The following is an 18,328-nucleotide window of genomic DNA, read 5'->3' as shown; positions in this document are numbered from 1 at the left end:
ACAGAAAGAGAGACAAGATGAAAAGGCAGAGGGCTATGTACCAGATGAAGGAACAAGCTAAAACCCCAGAAAAACAACTAAATGAAGTGGAGATAGGCAACCTTCCAGAAAAAGAATTCAGAATAATGATAGTGAAGATGATCCAGGACCTCAGAAAAAGAATGGAGGCAAAGATCGAGAACATGCAAGAAATGTTTAACAAAGACCTAGAAGATTAAAGAACAAACAATCAGAGATGAACGATACAATAACTGAAATAAAAACTACACTACAAGGAATCAATAGCAGAATAACTGAGGCAGAAGAACGGATAAGTGACCTGGAAGACAGAATGGTGGAATTCACTGCTGCGGAACAGACTAAAGAAAAAAGAATGAAAAGAACTGAGGACAGTCTCAGAGACCTCTGGGACGACATTAAACGCAACAACATTTGCATTATAGGGGTCCCAGAATGAGAAGAGAGAGAGAAAGTACCAGAGAAAATATTTGAAGAGATTAGAGTCAAAAACTTCCCTAACATGGGAAAGGATATAGCCACTCAAGTCCAGGAAGTGCAGAGAGTCCCATACAGGATAAACCTAAGGAGAAACACGCCAAGACACATAGTAATCAAATTGGCAAAAATTAAAGACAAAGAAAAATTACTGAAAGCAGCAAGGGAAAAATTACAAATAACATATAAGGGAACTCCCATAAGGTTAACAGCTGATTTCTCAGCAGAAACTCTACAAGCCAGAAGGGAGTGGCATGATATACTTAAAGTGATGAAAGGGAAGAACCTACAACCAAGATTACACTACCCGGCAAGGATCTCATTCAGATCTCATTCAGATTCGATGGAGAAATCAAAAGCTTTACAGACAAGCAAAAGCTAAGAGAATTCAGCAACACCAAACCAGCTCTACAACAAATGCTAAAGGAACATCTCTAAGTGGGAAACAAAAGAAAAGGACCTACAAAAACAAACCCAAAACAATTAAGAAAATGGTCATAGGAACATACATATTGATAATTACCTTAAACGTGAATGGATTAAATGCTCCAACCAAAAGACACAGGCTTGCTGAATGGATACAAAAACAAGACACATATATATGCTGTCTACAAGAGACCCACTTCAGACCTAGGGACACATACAGACTGAAAGTGAGGGGATGGAAAAAGATATTCCATGCAAATGGAAACCAAAAGAAAGCTGGAGTAGCAAAACTCATATCAGATAAAATAGACTTTAAAATAAAGAATGTTACAAGAGACAAGGAAGGACACTACATAATGATCAAGGGATCAATCCAAGAAGAAGATATAACAATTATAAATATATATGCATCCAACACAGGAGCACCTCAATACATAAGGCAACTGCTAACAGCTATAAAAGAGGAAATTGACAGTGACACAATAATAGTGGGGGACTTTAACACCTCACTTACACCAATGGACAGATCATCCAAAATGAAAATAAATAAGGAAACAGAAGCTTTAAATGACACAATAGACCAGATAGATTTAATTGATATTTATAGGACATTCCATCCAAAGACAGCAGATTACACTTTCTTCTCAAGTGCACACGGAACATTCTCCAGGATAGATCACATCTTGGGTCACAAATCAAGCCTCAGTAAATTTAAGAAAATTGAAATCATATCAAGCATCTTTTCTGACCACAACGCTATGAGATTAGAAATGAATTACAGGGAAAAAAACGTAAAAAACACAAACGCATGGAAGCTAAACAATACGTTACTAAATAACCAAGAGATCACTGAAGAAATCAGAGGAAATCAAAAAATACCTAGAGAAAAATGACAATGAAAACATGACGATCCAAAACCTATGGGATGCAGCAAAAGCAATTCTAAGAGGGAAGTTTATAGCTATACAAGCCTACCTCAAGAAACAAGAAAAATCTCAAATAAACAATCTAGCCTTACACCTGAAGGAACTAGAGAAAGAACAAACAGAACCCAAAGTTAGCAGAAGGAAAGAAATCATAAAGATCAGAGCAGAAATAAATGAAATACAAACAAAGAAAACAATAGCAAAGATCAATAAAACTAAAAGCTGGTTCTTAGAGAAGATAAACAAAATTGATAAACCATTAGCCAGACTCATCAAGAAAAAGAGGGAGAGGACTCAAATCAATAAAATTAGAAATGAAAAAGGAGAAGTTACAACAGACACCGCAGAAATACAAAGCATCCTAAGAGACTACTAAAAGCAACTCTATGCCAATAAAATGGACAACCTGGAAGAAATGGACAAATTCTTAGAAAGGTATAACCTTCCAAGACTGAACCAGGAAGAAACAGAAAATATGAACAGACCAATCACAAGTAATGAAATTGAAACTGTGATTAAAAATCTTCCTACAAACAAAAGTCCAGGACCAGATGGCTTCACAGGTGAATTCTATCAAACATTTAGAGAAGAGCTAACACCCATTCTTCTCAAACTCTTCCAAAAAATTGCAGAGGAAGGAACACTCCCAAACTCATCCTATGAGGCCACCATCACCCTGATACCAAAACCAGACAAAGATACTACAAAAAAAGAAAATTACAGACTGATATCACTGATGTATATAGATGCAAAAATCCTCAACAAAACACTTGCAAACAGAATCCAACAGCACATTAAAAGGATCATACACCACGATCAAGTGGGATTTATCCCAGGGATGCAAGAATTCTTCAATATACGCAAATCAATCAATGTGATAAACCATATTAACAAATTGAAGAATAAAAACCATATGATCATCTCAATAGATGCAGAAAAAGCTTTTGACAAAATTCAACACCCATTTATGATAAAAACTCTCCAGAAAGTGGGCATAGAGGGAACCTACCTCAATATAATAAAGGCCATATATGACAAACCCACAGCAAACATCATTCTCAATGGTGAAAAACTGAAAGCATTTCCTCTAAGATCAGGAACAAGACAAGGATGTCCACTCTCACCACTATTATTCAACATAGTTTTGGAAGTCCTAGCCATGGCAATCAGAGAAGAAAAAGAAATAAAAGGAATACAAATTGGAAAAGAAGTAAAACTGTCACTGTTTGCAGATGACAGGATACTATACCTAGAGAATCCTAAAGATGCCACCAGAAAACTACTAGAGCTAATCAATGAATTTGGTAAAGTTGCAGGATACAAAATTAATGCACAGAAATCTCTTGCATTCCTATACACTAATGATGAAAAATCTGAAAGAGAAATTAAGGAAATACTCCCCTTTACCATTGCAGCAAAAAGAATAAAATACCTAGGAATAAACCTACCTAGGGAGACAAAAGACCTGTATGCAGAAAACTATAAGACACTGATGAAAGAAATTAAAGATGATACCAACAGATGGAGAGATATACCATGTTCTTGGACTGGAAGAATCAATATTGTGAAAATGACTATACTACCCAAAGCAATCTACAGATTCAATGCAATCCCTATCAAATTACCAATGGCATTTTTTACAGAACTAGAACAAAAAATCTTAAAATTTGTATGGAGACACAAAAGACCCTGAAGAGCCAAAGCAGTCTTGAGGGGGAAAAAACGGAGCTGGAGGAATCAGACTCCCTGACTTCAGACTATACTACAAAGCTACAGTAATCAACACAATATGGTACTGGCACAAAAACAGAAACATAGATCGATGGAACAAGACAGAAAGCCCAGAGATAAACCCATGCACCTATGGTCAACTAATATATGACAAAGGAGGCAAAGATATACAGTGGAGAAAAGACAGTCTCTTCAATAAGTGGTGCTGGAAAAACTGGACAGCTACATGTAAAAGAATGAAATTAGAATACTCCCTAACACCATACACAAAAATAAACTCAAAATGGATTAGAGACCTAAATGTAACATTGGACACTATAAAACTCTTAGAGGAAAACATAGGCAGAACACTCTTTGACATAAATCACAGCAAGATCTTTTTTGATCCACCTCCTAGAGTAATGGAAATAAAAACAAAAATAAACAAGTGGGACCTAATGAAACTTCAAAGCTTTTGCACAGCAAAGGAAACCATAAACAACATGAAAAGACAACCCTCAGAATGGGAGAAAATATTTGCAAACGAATCAACGGACAAAGGATTAATCTCCAAAATATATAAACAGCTCATGCAGCTCAATATTAAAAGAACAAACAACCCAATCCAAAAATGGGCAGAAGACCTAAATAGACATTTCTCCAAAGAAGACATACAGATGGCCAAGAAGCACATGAAAAGCTGTTCAACATCACTAATTATTAGAGAAATGCAAATCAAAACTACAATGAGGTACCACCTCACACCAGTTAGAATGGGCATCATCAGAAAATCTAGAAACAACAAATGCTGGAGAGGGTGTGGAGAAAAGGGAACCCTCTTGCACTGTTGGTGGGAATGTAAATTGATACAGCCACTATGGAGAACAGTATGGAGGTTCCTTAAAAAACTAAAAATAGACTTAGCATATGACTCAGCAATCCCACTACTGGGCATATACCCAGAGAAAACCATAATTCAAAAAGACACATGCACCCCAATGTTCACTGCAGCAGTATTTACAATAGCCAGGTCATGGAAGCAACCTAAATGCTGATCGACAGACGAATGGATAAAGAAGATGTGGTACATATATACAATGGAATATTACTCAGCCATAAAAATGAACGAAATTGGGTCATTTGTTGAGACGTGGATGGATCTAGAGATTGTCATACAGAGTGAAGTAAGTCAGAAAGAGAAAAACAAATATCGTATATTAACGCATATATGTGGAACCTAGAAAAATGGTACAGATGAACTGGTTTGCAGGGCAGAAATTGAGACATAGATGTAGAGAACAAACGTATGGACACCAAGGGGGGAAAGTGGCGGGGGGTGGTGGGTGGTGGTGTGATGAATTGGGCGATTGGGATTGACATGTATACACTGATGTGTATAAAATTGATGACTAATAAGAACCTGCTGTGTAAAAAAAAAATTAAAAAATTAAAAAAAAAAACCCAAGACAGACTTGATAACTGGCTGAACACTAAATGAACACCCCAACCCATATCCAACCAGACCCACCATCAGAGGGTAAAAAACTTACCAGATTTGAGGTGTCTGAGCAAAATCTGTCATTAAGCTATGTAAACACTGACATGACCTCTAGGACGTCAGTCTATAAAAAAACAAAAACAAATGCTAAAGGAACTTCTCTAGGTGGAAAAGAAAAGGCCACAAGTAGAAACAAGAAAATTATGAAATGGAAAAGCTCACCAGTACAGGCAAACATACAGTAAAGATAAGAAATTATCCACACAAAAATATGATATATAAACAGGTAATCATGAGAGAAGCAGAGTACAAATGTAGGTTATTTGAAATGTATTTGAAATTAAGAACTCAGCAACTTAAAACAATCATGTATGTATATAGACCATTATATCAAAACCTCATGGTAACTGAAAACCAAAAATCTATAATAGATATACATACAAGAAAAAAAACCCAAACAAAAAAGGAATCCAAACACAACACTAAAGATAGTCATCAAATCACAAGTGAAGAGAACAAAAGAGAAAAGGAAGAAAAAAGACCTACGAAAACAAATCCAAAACAATTAACAAAATGGCAGTAAGAACATACTTATCGATAATTACCTTAAATGTAAAGGGATTAAATGCTCCAACCAAAAGACACAGACTGGCTGAATGGATACAAAATGAAAACGCGTATGTATGCTGTTTACAGGAGACCCACTTCAGACCTCGAGACACATGCAGAATGAAAGTGAGGGGATGGAAAATGTATTCCATGCAAATGAAAATCAATTAAAACCTGGAAGAGCAATACTGATATCAGACAACATAGACTTTATTATTATTTTTGATTCTTTTTTACATTGCAATTGTCTGTCTCTGAAGTCTTCTTTTAATATATATTAAGTTATTTATTATTTTTGGCTGCACCAGGTCTGAGTTGCAGCACGTGGGATCTTCGTTGTGGCATGCAGGATCTTTCGTTGAGGTGTGCAGTCTCTTCGTTGTGGTGCGTGGGCTTCTCTCTAGTTGTGGCGTGTGGGTTTTCTCTCTCTAGTTGTGGCGTGTGGGCTCTGTAATTGTGCCATGTGGGCTTAGCTGCCCCGCGCCATGTGGGATCTTAGTTTCCTGACCAGGGATCGAACCCGTGTCCCCTGCATTGGAAGGCAGGTTCTTTACCACTGGACCACCAGGGAAGTCCCCAAAATAGACTTTAAAATAAAGGTTATAAGAGACAAAGAAGGACACTACATAATGATCAAAGGATCAATCCAAGAAGATATAAGAAATGTAAATATATATGACCCAATATAGGAGCACCTCGATATATAAGCCAAATGTTAACAGACATAAAATGAGAAACTGACTAATACAATAATAGTGGGGGACTTTAACACCCCACTTACATCAATGGACAGCTCACCTAGACAGAAAATCAATAAGGAAACACAGGCCTTAAATGACACATTAGACCAGATGGACTTAATTAATATTTATATAGCATTCCGTCTGAAAGCAGCAGGATACACATTCTTTTTAATTGCACATGGAGCATTCTCCAGGGTAGATCACATTTTTGGCCTCGGTAAATTTAAGAAAATTGAAATCATATCAAGTATCTTTTCCAACCACAACACTATGAGATTAGAAATCAACTACAAGAAAAACACTGTAAAAACACAAACACGTGGAGGCTAAAGACTATGCTACTGAAAAACCAATGGATCAATGAAGAATTCAAAGAGACGAAGAATTCAGAAAATACCTAGAGACAAATGAAAATGGAAACATGATGATCCAAAGCCCATGAGAGGCAGTAAAAGCAGTTCTAAGAGGGAAGTTTATAGTGATACAAGCTTACCTCAGGAAACAAGAAAAATCTCAAACAGCCTAACCTTACACCTGAAGCAACTAGAGAAAGAAGAACGAGCAAAACCCAAAGTCAGTAGAAGGAAAGAAATCATAAAGATCATAGCAGAAAAAATGAAATAGAGATGAAGAAAACAATAGAAGAGCTCAATGAAACTAAAAGCTGGTTCTTTGAAAAGATAAACAAAATTGATAAACCCTTAGCTAGACTCATCACGAAAAAAGAGGGTCCAAATCAATGAAATTAGAAATGAAAAAGGAGAAATTACAACCAACCCCACAGAAATACAAAGGACCATAAGAGACTGCTATAAGCAACTATAAAACGGACACTGCCAGCTATAAAATGCCAATAAAAAGGACAACCTAGAAGAAATGGACAAATTTTTAGAAAAGTACAATCTCCCAAGACCAAACCAGGTAGATACAGAAAATATGAGTAGTCATATTACTAGCACTGAAATTGAATCAATTATTTTAAAACTCCGAATAAGCAGAAGTCCAGGACCAGATGGCTTCACAGGTGAATTCTACCAAACATTTAGAGAATAGTTAACATCTATCTTTCTGAAACTATTCCAAATAATTTCAGAGGAAGGAACACTTCTGAACTCATTGTATGAGGCCACCATCACCCTGATACCAAAACTAGACAAAGGAACCACACACAAAAAAGAAAATTACAGGCCAATGTCACTGATGAACTTAGATTCAAAAATCCTCAACTAAATATTAGCAAACCAAATCCAACAATAGGTTAAAAGGATCATATACCATGATCAAGTGGGATTTATCCCACGGATGCAAGGATTTTTCAATATCTGCAAATCAATCAGTGTGATGCACCACATTAACACACTGAAGAATAAAAACCATATGATCATCTCAATAGATGCAGAAAAAGCTTTTGATAAAATTCAACATCCATTTATGATAAAAACTCTCCAGAAAGTGGGCATAGAGGGAACCAACCTCAACATAATAAAGGCCATATATGACAAAACCACAGCTAATAGCATACTCAATGATGAAGAGCTGAAAGCATTTCCTCTAAGATCAGGAACAAGACAAAGATGTCCACTCTCACCACTTTTATTCAACATAGTTCTAGAAGTCCTAGCCACGGCAATCAGAAGAAAAATAAATAAAAGGAATTCAAACTGGAATAGAAGAAGTAAAACTGTCACTATTTGCAGAAGACATGATACCATAGACAGAAAATCCTAAAGATGCCACCAGAAAACTACTAGAACTCATCAATGAAACTGGTAAAGTCACAGGATACAAAATTAATACACATAAATATGTTGTATTTCTATACACTAACAATGAAACATCAAAAAGAGAAATTAAGGAAACAATCCCATCACTGTCACATCAAAAAGAATAAAATACCTAGGAATAAACCTACCTAAGGAGGCAAAAGACCTGTACCCCAAAAACTGTAAGACACTGATGAAAGAAACTGAGGATGACACAAGCAGATGGAAACACTGTGTCTTGGGTTGGAAGAATCAATATTGTCAAAATGACTATACTACCCAAGGCAACCTTCAGATTCAATGCAATCCCTATCAAATTATGAACAGCATTCTTCACAGAACTAGACCAAAAAGTTTTAAAATTTGTGTGGAAACAAAAAGGGCCCCGAATAGACAAAACAATCTTGCGAATGAAGAACTGAGATGGAGGAATCAGGCTCCCTGGCTTCAGACTATACTACAAAGTTACAGTCATCCAAACAGTATGGTACTGGCACAAAAACAGAAATATAGATCAATGGAACAGGATAGAAAGCCCAGAAATAAACCCACGCACCTATGGTCAATTAATCTATGACAAAGGAGGCAAGAATATACAATGGAAAAACGACAGTCTCTTCAATACGTGGTGCTGTGAAAACCGGACAGCTACATGTGAAAGAATGAAATTAGAACATTCTCTGAACACCACACACAAAAATAAACTCAAAATGGACTAAAGACCTAAATGTGAGACTGGATACTATAAAACTTCTAGAGGAAAACATAGGAAGAACACTCGGACATAAATCGCAGCAGTATCTTTTTGTATCTCTCTGCTACAGTAATAGAAATAAAAACAAAAATAAATAAATGGGACCTAATTAAACTTAAAATCCTTTGCATGGCAAAGGAAACCATAAACAAATGAAAAGACAACCTATAGAATGGGAGAAAATATTTGCAAATGATGCCACTGACAAGGGTTTAACCTCCAAAATATACAAACAGCTCACACAACTCAATAGTAAAATAACAAACAACCCAATCAAAAAATGGGCAGAAGATCTAGACATTTCTCTAAAGAAGACATACAGATGGCCACAAGGCACATGAAAAGATGCTCAACATTGCTAATTATAGAGAAATGCAAATCAAAACTACCATGAGGTATCACCTCACACCAGTCAGAATGGCCATCATCAAAAAGTCTACAAATAATAAGTGCTAGAGAGGGTGTGGAGAAAAAGGAACCCTCTCACACTGTTGGTGGCAAAGTAAACTGCTACAGCCACTATGGAGAACAGTATGGAGTTTCCTTAAAAACTAAAAATAGTGTTACCATATGATCCTGCAAGCCCACTCCTGGGAATATATCCAGAGAAAACCATAATTCAAAGAGATACATGCACCCCTATGTTTATAGCAGCACTGTTTACAATAGCCAAGACATGGAAGCAACCTAAATGTTCACCGAGAGATGAATGGATAAAGAAGATGTGATACACACACACACACACACACACACACACACACAACGGAATACTACTCAGCCATAAAAAAAATGAATAATACCATTTGCAGCAACATGGATGGACTTACGCTTTATAATACTAAGTGAAGTCAGACAGAGAAAGACAAATATCATATGATATCATTTATATGTGGAATCTCAAAAAAAAAAAAAGATACAAATGAAATTATATACAAAACAGAAATAGACCCCCAGACATAGAAAACCACTTACAGTTACCAAAGGGGAAAGGGGGGAGAGAGGGATAAATTAGGAGTTTGGAATTAACATACACACACTACTATATATAAAATAGATAACCAAAAAGGATTTACTGTATAGCACAGGGAATTATACTCACTTTATAATAACTTATAAGGGAAAAGAATCTGAAAAAAAAATAGATATATATGTATGTATAGCTGAATCACATTGATGTACACCTGAAACTAACACAACACTGTAAATCAACTATACTTCAATAAAACATTTAATTATAATAAAAATAAAATAAAATCATGACTAAAAAATAACTTAGGAATAAACCTAACCAAGGAGGTGAAATACTTATATGCTGAGAACAATAAAACATTGATAAAGGATATTGAAGATGATTCAAAGAAACAGAAAGATATGCCATGTTGTTGGATTGGAAGAATTAATATAGTTAAAATGGTCATACTACCGAAAGCAATCTATGGATTTAATGTGATCAATATACCCATGACATTTTTCACAGAAGTAGAACAAATAATCCTAAAATTTTATATGGAACAACAAAAGACCCAGAATTGCCAATGCAATCCTGAGGAAAAAGAACAAAGCTGGAGGCATAACCCTCCCAGAATTCAGACAATACTACAAAGCTACACTAAGTAAAATAGCATGGTACTGGCACAAAAGAGCCATATGGATCAACGGAACAGAATAGAGAGCCCAGAAATAAGCCCACACACCTGCAGTCAATTAATTTCCGACAAAGGAGGCAAGACTATACAGTGGAGAAAAAAGTCTCTTCAGCAAGTGGTTTTGGGAAAGCTGGACAGTCGTATATAAATCCATGAAGTTAGAACACTCCCTCACACCATACACAAAAATACACTGAAAATACAAGATATGACAAGATAAACACAAGATATGGCACTGTAAAACTCCTAGAAGAGAATACAGGCAAAAACATTCTCTGACATAAATTGTAGCAATGTTTTCTTAGGTCAGTCTCCCAAGGTAACAGAAATAAAAGCAAAAATAAACAAATGGGACCCAGTCAAGCTTATCTGCTTTTGGACAGCAAAGGGAACCATAAACAAAACAAAAAGACAACCTATGGACTAGGAGAAAATATTCACAAACGATGCAACTGACAAGGGCTTAACTTCCAAAATATACCAACAGCTCATACAACTCAATAGTAAAATGACAGACAATGCAATTAAAAATGGACAGAAGGCCTGAATAGACATCTTTCCAAAGAAGACATACAGATGGCCAACAGGCACACGAAAAGATGCTCAACATTGCTAATAATTAGAGAAATGCAAGTCAAAACTACAATGAGGTATCACCTCACACATGTCAGAATGGCCATCATCAAAAAGTCTACAAATAAATGCTGGAGAGGGTGTGGAGAAAAGAGAACCCTCCTATATTGCTGGTGGGAATGTAAATTGGTGCAGCCACTATGGACAACAGTATGGAGGTTCCTTAAAAAACTAAAAATAGAGTTGCCATATGATCCCACTCCTGGGCATATATCCAGAAAAGACAAAAATTCAAAAAGATACATGCACCCCAATGTTCACAGTAGCACTATTTACAACATCCAGATGTGGTCTCTACCATCCCCTACTAAAAGAGTGACCCTTGAAAAAAATGTCTGAGGCAGGAAATATACAAGGTAAGCCTGGGTTATCTTATGCTAGAAAGCAAGGAACTATCAAAAAGTCCTGTATGAAGTCAAAGTGTATCAAGTCAACAAGATACAGGACCCAAGAGTGGAAGGATTAATTTGAGCATCAAATAATGTCTGGAGTAGACTGAAACATTAAATACACAGGAAATCTCATGTGTACAAGCTCATGATAGTGAAAAGTCATTTGTTTCCTTTGGAAGGTGCTAGAGCACCAACTCACTCTAAAAATCATGCATTTATCTGGTCTTTAAGAAATGTATTTCAGGAAGATAAATTGTTAAGTTCCTTACAGAAAAATTCCAGCTAATGCAGAAAAAGTGATGGAATTTAGAAAATCACCATTAATTGAAATAGAGGTCAGGGTAACATACACCAGTGAAATGCTAAAATCATTAGGTGACAGGTTAATAAATGGTGAACTTCAAATGCAGGGATCAGGCTGACCCCACCTGATTCCACTGATAAATCATCACTAAAAGTTGGACAACCAGCTATGTGCCTTCTGATGTGAAGGGACAGAGTACACAGCCCACTTGAGAAAATGCGTTCCTAAAATACTGAACCTGAATCTAGTCAAGCCTCTGGATGTAACTTTCACTTTATAGGGATAGAGGACTAAGTTAAAGGACACATAAAGAAGCAAACAGCCAAATGTTGACCTTCTACAGGACAAATGACCTGGCTCCTTCAACAAATGAATGATATGAAGAAAAAAGTGAGGAGTACGAGATGGCAATCAAAACAAATATGTGGATAATGCTTGGACCCTGATTCAAACAAAGGAAAAGGTAGGTTATCAGTGATATGCCAGAAATCAGCAACTTTCATGTTCTAGCTATGATTTGATTAATACTGGTTACTAGTCGAGATATTAGCTAGAGCATTTCAGTTAGTAAATTGTAATATAAATATAGGAAATACGAATCCAAGGTATATCATAATTCCCTCTCATGACCTCACCTGACTTCCAGACTTGACTTTCCCATCAGGATGACACTTGCATCTCAAACATTGTACAACTGCAATCTGAACTCAGGTACGTATCTTCTGTTTCCCCTAAACCCATTCTTTTATCCCCCAAATTTTCTATTTCGGAGTTGCCTTCTACCATCTATGTAGTAGCCCTTACCAGGAACCCAGAGAAAGTTCTTTACCAATTAAATATAATCAGTTTCTAAGTGTTGCCCAATTTTCCTTCCTAAACAAGACTTTTAAAATTTGTCCTCTTGTCTACTTTGCTAATACCACTACCTTAGATCAGGCCCTAGTCTTCCGGAACAATTAAGACATCCTCCTAGCTGCTTATCTTGCTTGTAGTCTTTTCCTCTCACGGCCGTCTACCACACAGCTGTCATTTGTCTGTAGAGCAAACTATCATGTTGTTCCTTTGCTTAAAACTCTCCAACAGCTGGTATTTATGGCCTTTGTTGTGTGCTGCTTAGTTCTGCTACACTGAAGTGACTGCAATTTCACTGTTTGATGCCTTAGTGCCTTTGCTTCCACCGTTCCCTTTGCAAACAACCTCAACCCTTGCCTCCTGATTTAAATTCAGGTGTCAGCTCCAGGAATACCTTCCCGATGGATGTTAGGTAGGTACATCCATACCACCCTGTGTACATTTTATCACTGGGCTGATGACACTATTGAGTTACCGCATGAGACAACACTTTGCTACCGTTACTCATTTCTGTTACAGACGAAGTAAATATGAATATAGAGAATATATACCATTCTAGCAAAACTCATCCTCTTTGGACAGATTTTCAGGGCTTAAAGAGACATATTTTGTTCTAAGGGCCCTTGAAGATGGAAAAAGAAAACAATTAGTGGTTCTGTTTTTGTTCAGCCATCACACAAAGAAGTTGAGCATTAGTTAGATAATCCAGAGCATCAGCTTTACCTTCCAATGTACTGTCTGTCTAACAATCAACTAAAAGTAAAGTGAGCTGTGCAGGTCAGGGTAGCCATCCCAGGATTAACAACTGCCATAGATGAGCACTGACATGTATGTCAATGAGTTGAATTAACAAGAAGATAATACTGCTGTATGAAATAATGCTCTTAAAGTACAGGAACACTGACATGTTGCTAAAAGATTAAACATGAAGGAAAAGACAACTATACAGACCATATTTCCACAGAAATATTTTTTATTACTCTGCTCTTCACACTATGCTTGGGAACAGTAATTTATTAAGTCCAAGAGAAAAGATAATTCACTGATAGAATGAAACTTCCAAATTTTTTCATTTAAAATTTTAAAGTAATTTAACTATAGACAGCATCAGGTAGAGAAGACCTTTATTCTGGACCCCCATAAAAACTAGGTTTTTGTCTATTAGAGAAGTCTCTTCTTGCCAGAACTGGTTTTCCTGTAAGCTCAGTAGGTTCTGGAGCTGATTATTACCACATTGCTCGCTGCACCCCAGACAGTTGCCCATGGTCGGCTAAGTGACGGAAGACGATACGACTAAGCCTCCAGCGCCGCTTTACACCTCGTGGACGGGATGTCATAACACACCGATTTCTGATTCTAACGGGACAGCTATCCCGGGGAAGGGCAGCAATTTCTTCATCAGCCACTTCCTAAGGGAAGTCACAACATTATTTACACAGATCACATGCATTTATTTATTCTAGATGATTAGTCAATGCTCAGAGGAAGAGGACAAAGGGCTAGATTCATTAATGTAGCCAAGTTTGGCAAAAGAACCCTGGACACCATACTGAACTTCAACCTCTGAGTAGAAACAAACAGATCAGAAAAATGACAGAAATGTTTGAGATATTCACAATGTAATTTTTCAAAACTTAATTGAAACAACATAGATACACAAGAATCCACAAACCGTAAGTGTAAAGCTCAACAAGTTTTCACAAACAGAACATAGCTGTGTAACCAGCAGCTAGATTAAGAAAAATTATCCGCACCCCAAGCCTTCCCTCTGCCTCCTTTCAGTCACTGACCTCCTGGCTAAGAGCTAACCTGGTTACTAACACCACAGATGAATTTTTCTTGTTTTGATTTTATATAAATGTAACCATGGAGTATAATAAAAACCATTCTTTTTTATTCATTTGTTTGGCTTCTTTCACTCAATAAAATGCTTGTGAGAGTCTTCATACTGGTGCATGTGTTGTAATTTGTTCATTCTCATTGGTGCTAATTTTTGTTGTGTGAATATGCCATAATTCATTTATCCATTGTACAGCTGATGGACATCCGGGTAGCTTCTAGTTTTGAGCTATTACAAATAGAGCTGCTATAGACATTCTCATTTCTTTTTTGGAAAATATATGAATGCATTTCTGTTGTCTCCCCAAACGATTGTTTCCCAACTTTACTGAGATATAATTGACATATAATACTGTGTAAGTTGAAGGTGTACAATGTGATGTTTTGATGCATGTATATACTGTGAAAAATAATTACCACAATAAGGTTAGTTAACACCTCCATCACCCCACATAATTACTTTTGTGTGTGCGTGAGAACACTTAAGATTTACTCTTTTATCAACTTTCAAGTATATAATACGGTATTGTTAACTGTAGTCACCATGTTGTACTTATTCAACCCGACTTATTCACCTTAAAACTGGAAGTCTGTACCCTTTGGCCAACATCTCCCCATTTTCCCCAGTCCCCAGCCTCTGGTAACCACCATTCTACTCTGTTTCTATGAATTTGGTATTTTAGATTCCACATATAAGTGAGATCATACAGTATTTGTCTTTTTCTGACTTACTTCACTTAGCATAATGCCCTCAAGGTATATCCACGTTATTGCAAAGGGCAGGATTTCCTTCTATTTTATGGCTAAATAGTATCGTACTCTGTGTCTGTGTATGAATCACATTAAGTGCCACATTCATCTGTTGATGGACATTCAAGTGGTTTCCATGTCTTGGCTATTGTGAATAATGCTAGAGTGAACATAGGGGTGCAGATATCACTTCTATTTCTATCTAGTGATTTCATTTCCTTCAGATTTATACTGAGAAATGGAATTCTTGGATCATACATGGTAGTTCTATTTTTAATTTTTTGAGGAACCTCCATACTGTTTTTCCATAGTGGCTGCACCAATTTACATTCCCACCAACAGTGCACAAGGGTTCTCTTTTCCACGTCCTCGCCAAAACTTATCTCTTGTCTTTTGGATAGTAGCCATTCTGACAGGTGTGAGGTGATAGCTCTTTGTGTTTTCATTTGCATTTCCCTGATAAGTGATGTTGAGCATCTTTTCATGTACCTGTTGGCCATTTTCATGTCTTTTTTAGAAAAACGTCTATTCAGGTTCTCTGACCATTTTTTCCAATTTTTTTAAAATTAATTAATTTATTTATTTTTATTTTTGGCTGTGTTGGGTCTTTGTTTCTGTGCGAGGGCTTTCTCTAGTTGCGGTGAGTGGGGGCCACTCTTCATCGCAGTGCGCGGGCCTCTCACTATCGCGGCCTCTCTTGTTGCGGAGCACAGGCTCCAGACGCGCAGGCTCAGTAGTTGTGGCTCACGGGCCTAGTTGCTCTGCGGCATGTGGGATCTTCCCAGACCAGGGCTCGAACCCGTGTCCCCTGCATTGGCAGGCAGATTCTCAACCACTGCGCCACCAGGGAAGCCCTTTGACCATTTTTTAATCAAAAAAAATTTTTTGGGCTATTGAGTTGTATGACTTCCTTACATTTTCAGGGTATTAACCCCTTATCAAGTACATGACTTGCAAATATTTTCTCCCATTTTGTAGGGTGCCTTTTCATGTTGTTGTTTCTTTTAGTGTGATGTAGTCTACTTGCTTATTTTTGCTTTTGTTGCTCGCACCTTTGGTGTCACACCTCAAACATCACTGCAAAGACAAATGGCAAAGAACTTTTTTACCCTTTGTTTTCTTCTAGCAGTTTTACACTTTCAGGTCTGTTCTTTAAGTCTTTAACCCATTTCAAGTTAATTTTTGTGAGTGGGGTAAGATAGGGGTCCAATTTCATTCTTTCGCATGTGAATATCCAGTCTCCCCAACACCATTTATGGAGAAACTATCCAATACCCACTGAGTATTTTTGGCTCCCTTGTCAAATATTTGTTGACTACGTATCTGTGGCTTTATTTCTGGGTTCTTGAGTCTGTTCCATTGGTCTATGTGTCTGTTTTTATGCCAATACCATACAATTTTGAATATTATAGCTTTTAAATCAGGAAATGTGATACCTCCAGCTTTGTTTTTCTTTCTTGGGATTGCTTTGACTATTCGAGGGTCTTTTGTAGTTCCATACAAATTTTAGGATTATTTTTTCTATTTCTGCTTCTTCAATTTCTTTCATCAGTGCATATAGTTTTCAGTGTACAAATCTTTCACCTTCTTAAATTTATTTCTAGGTTTATTATTAGTTTTGACGCTATTGTAAATGGGATTGTTTTATTTCTTTTTCAGATAGTTTATCAGTGTATAAAAACAGAACTAAATTTTGTAGGTTGATTTCGTAACCTGCAACTTTACTCAATTTATGGATTAGTTCTAACAGTTTTTTGATGGAGGCTTTAGGGTTTTCTATATATAATATCATGTTGTCTGCAAATAGAGAGAGTTTTACTTCTTCCTTCCTGATTAGATGCCTTCTCTTTTTCTTGCTTGATAGCTCTGGCTAGGCCTTCTAGTACTCTGTTGAACAGAAGTGGCAAGAGTAGGCATCCTTGTCTTGTTCCTGATCTTAGAGGAAAAGCTGTTGAATTTGGTTTGCTAGTATTTTGTTGAGAATTTTTACATCTCTATTCATCAGGGATACTGACCTGTGGTTTTCTTCTTGTAGTGTCCTAATCTGGCTTTGGTATCAGGGCAATGCTGGGCTCATAAAATGACTTTGGGAATGTTTCCCTCTTCTTCAATTTTTTGGAAGAGTTTGAGAAGGATTGGCACTAATTCCCCTTTAAATGTTTGGTAGAATTCACTCATGAAGGCACACGGTCCTGGGCTTTTCTTAGTAGGATTTTGATTACTGATTCAATCTCCTTACTCATTATTGGTCACTTCAGTTTTAGTTCTAGTTTCTAGTTTCTAGTTCTTCATGATTCAGTCTTGATAGGTTATATGTTTCTAGAATTTATCCATTTCTTCTAGGCTAGCCAATTTGTTGGCATACAATTGCTCTTATCAGTCTCTTATGATTCTCTGTATTTATTTGGTATCAGCTGTAATGTTTCCTCTTTCATTGCTGATTTTATTGGAGTCTTCTCTCTTTTTTACTATGTTAATCTAGCTAAAGGCTCATCAATTTTATCTTTTCAAAAAACCAGCCCTTAGTTTCACAGATCTTTACTGTTTTTCCAGTTTCTATTTTCATTTATTTCTGCTCTGGTCTTCGTTTCTGCTAACTTTGGGCTTACCTGTTCTTCTTTTTCTAGTTCCTTGAGGTGTAAGTTAGGTTATTTCCCATAAGATTTTTGAATCATAAAAGTCTGAAACCTCTGGACTGAAGATCAAGTAAGAGGAAAATGTGGTTTGAGGTGAAGTTGAAGAAGAAGGAAGGGCAGGAGCCCACAGAACCTTGACACCTATGGTAAATACTCTGACGGCTGGAGATGCAAAGATGAGTGATCAAGTGAGATTTACATTTTTAAAAGATCATTGCAATGTAGGGAAATAAATATGGTAAGGGCAAAAATGGTTCAGGGGAGAAAAACAGAGATTACTGCAATAGTTAGCACTAAGGTTGTGTCAGTACAGATTTATTCTTATGTATGTGGTTAAAGTATGTGTATTACT

At 36.7% G+C, this 18,328-nt stretch overlaps 1 protein-coding gene across 3 annotated transcripts in view; it reads right to left on the bottom strand.

Moving 5' to 3' along the window:
- The window catches only part of MRPS14 (mitochondrial ribosomal protein S14), a 50,032-nt gene that overhangs the window by 8,623 nt on the left and 23,081 nt on the right, over positions 1-18,328 (bottom strand). For 2 of the 3 annotated variants that reach the window (XM_061183087.1, XM_061183089.1), the window contains exon 3: positions 5,108-5,179. In XM_061183087.1, coding sequence (XP_061039070.1) covers positions 5,144-5,179 — 36 coding nt within the window. In that variant the 3' untranslated portion in view covers positions 5,108-5,143. Of the gene's footprint in view, positions 1-5,107; positions 5,180-13,715; positions 14,161-18,328 lie in introns of those variants that run through there. The other variant, XM_061183086.1, reaches the window with a different exon arrangement.

This window comes from Eubalaena glacialis, chromosome 3 (genome assembly GCF_028564815.1).
Source record: "Eubalaena glacialis isolate mEubGla1 chromosome 3, mEubGla1.1.hap2.+ XY, whole genome shotgun sequence".
In the NCBI taxonomy this organism is placed as follows: domain Eukaryota; kingdom Metazoa; phylum Chordata; class Mammalia; order Artiodactyla; family Balaenidae; genus Eubalaena; species Eubalaena glacialis.
Note: the sequence above shows the minus strand (reverse complement) of the source record. Positions and strands in the feature narration are given on the sequence as shown.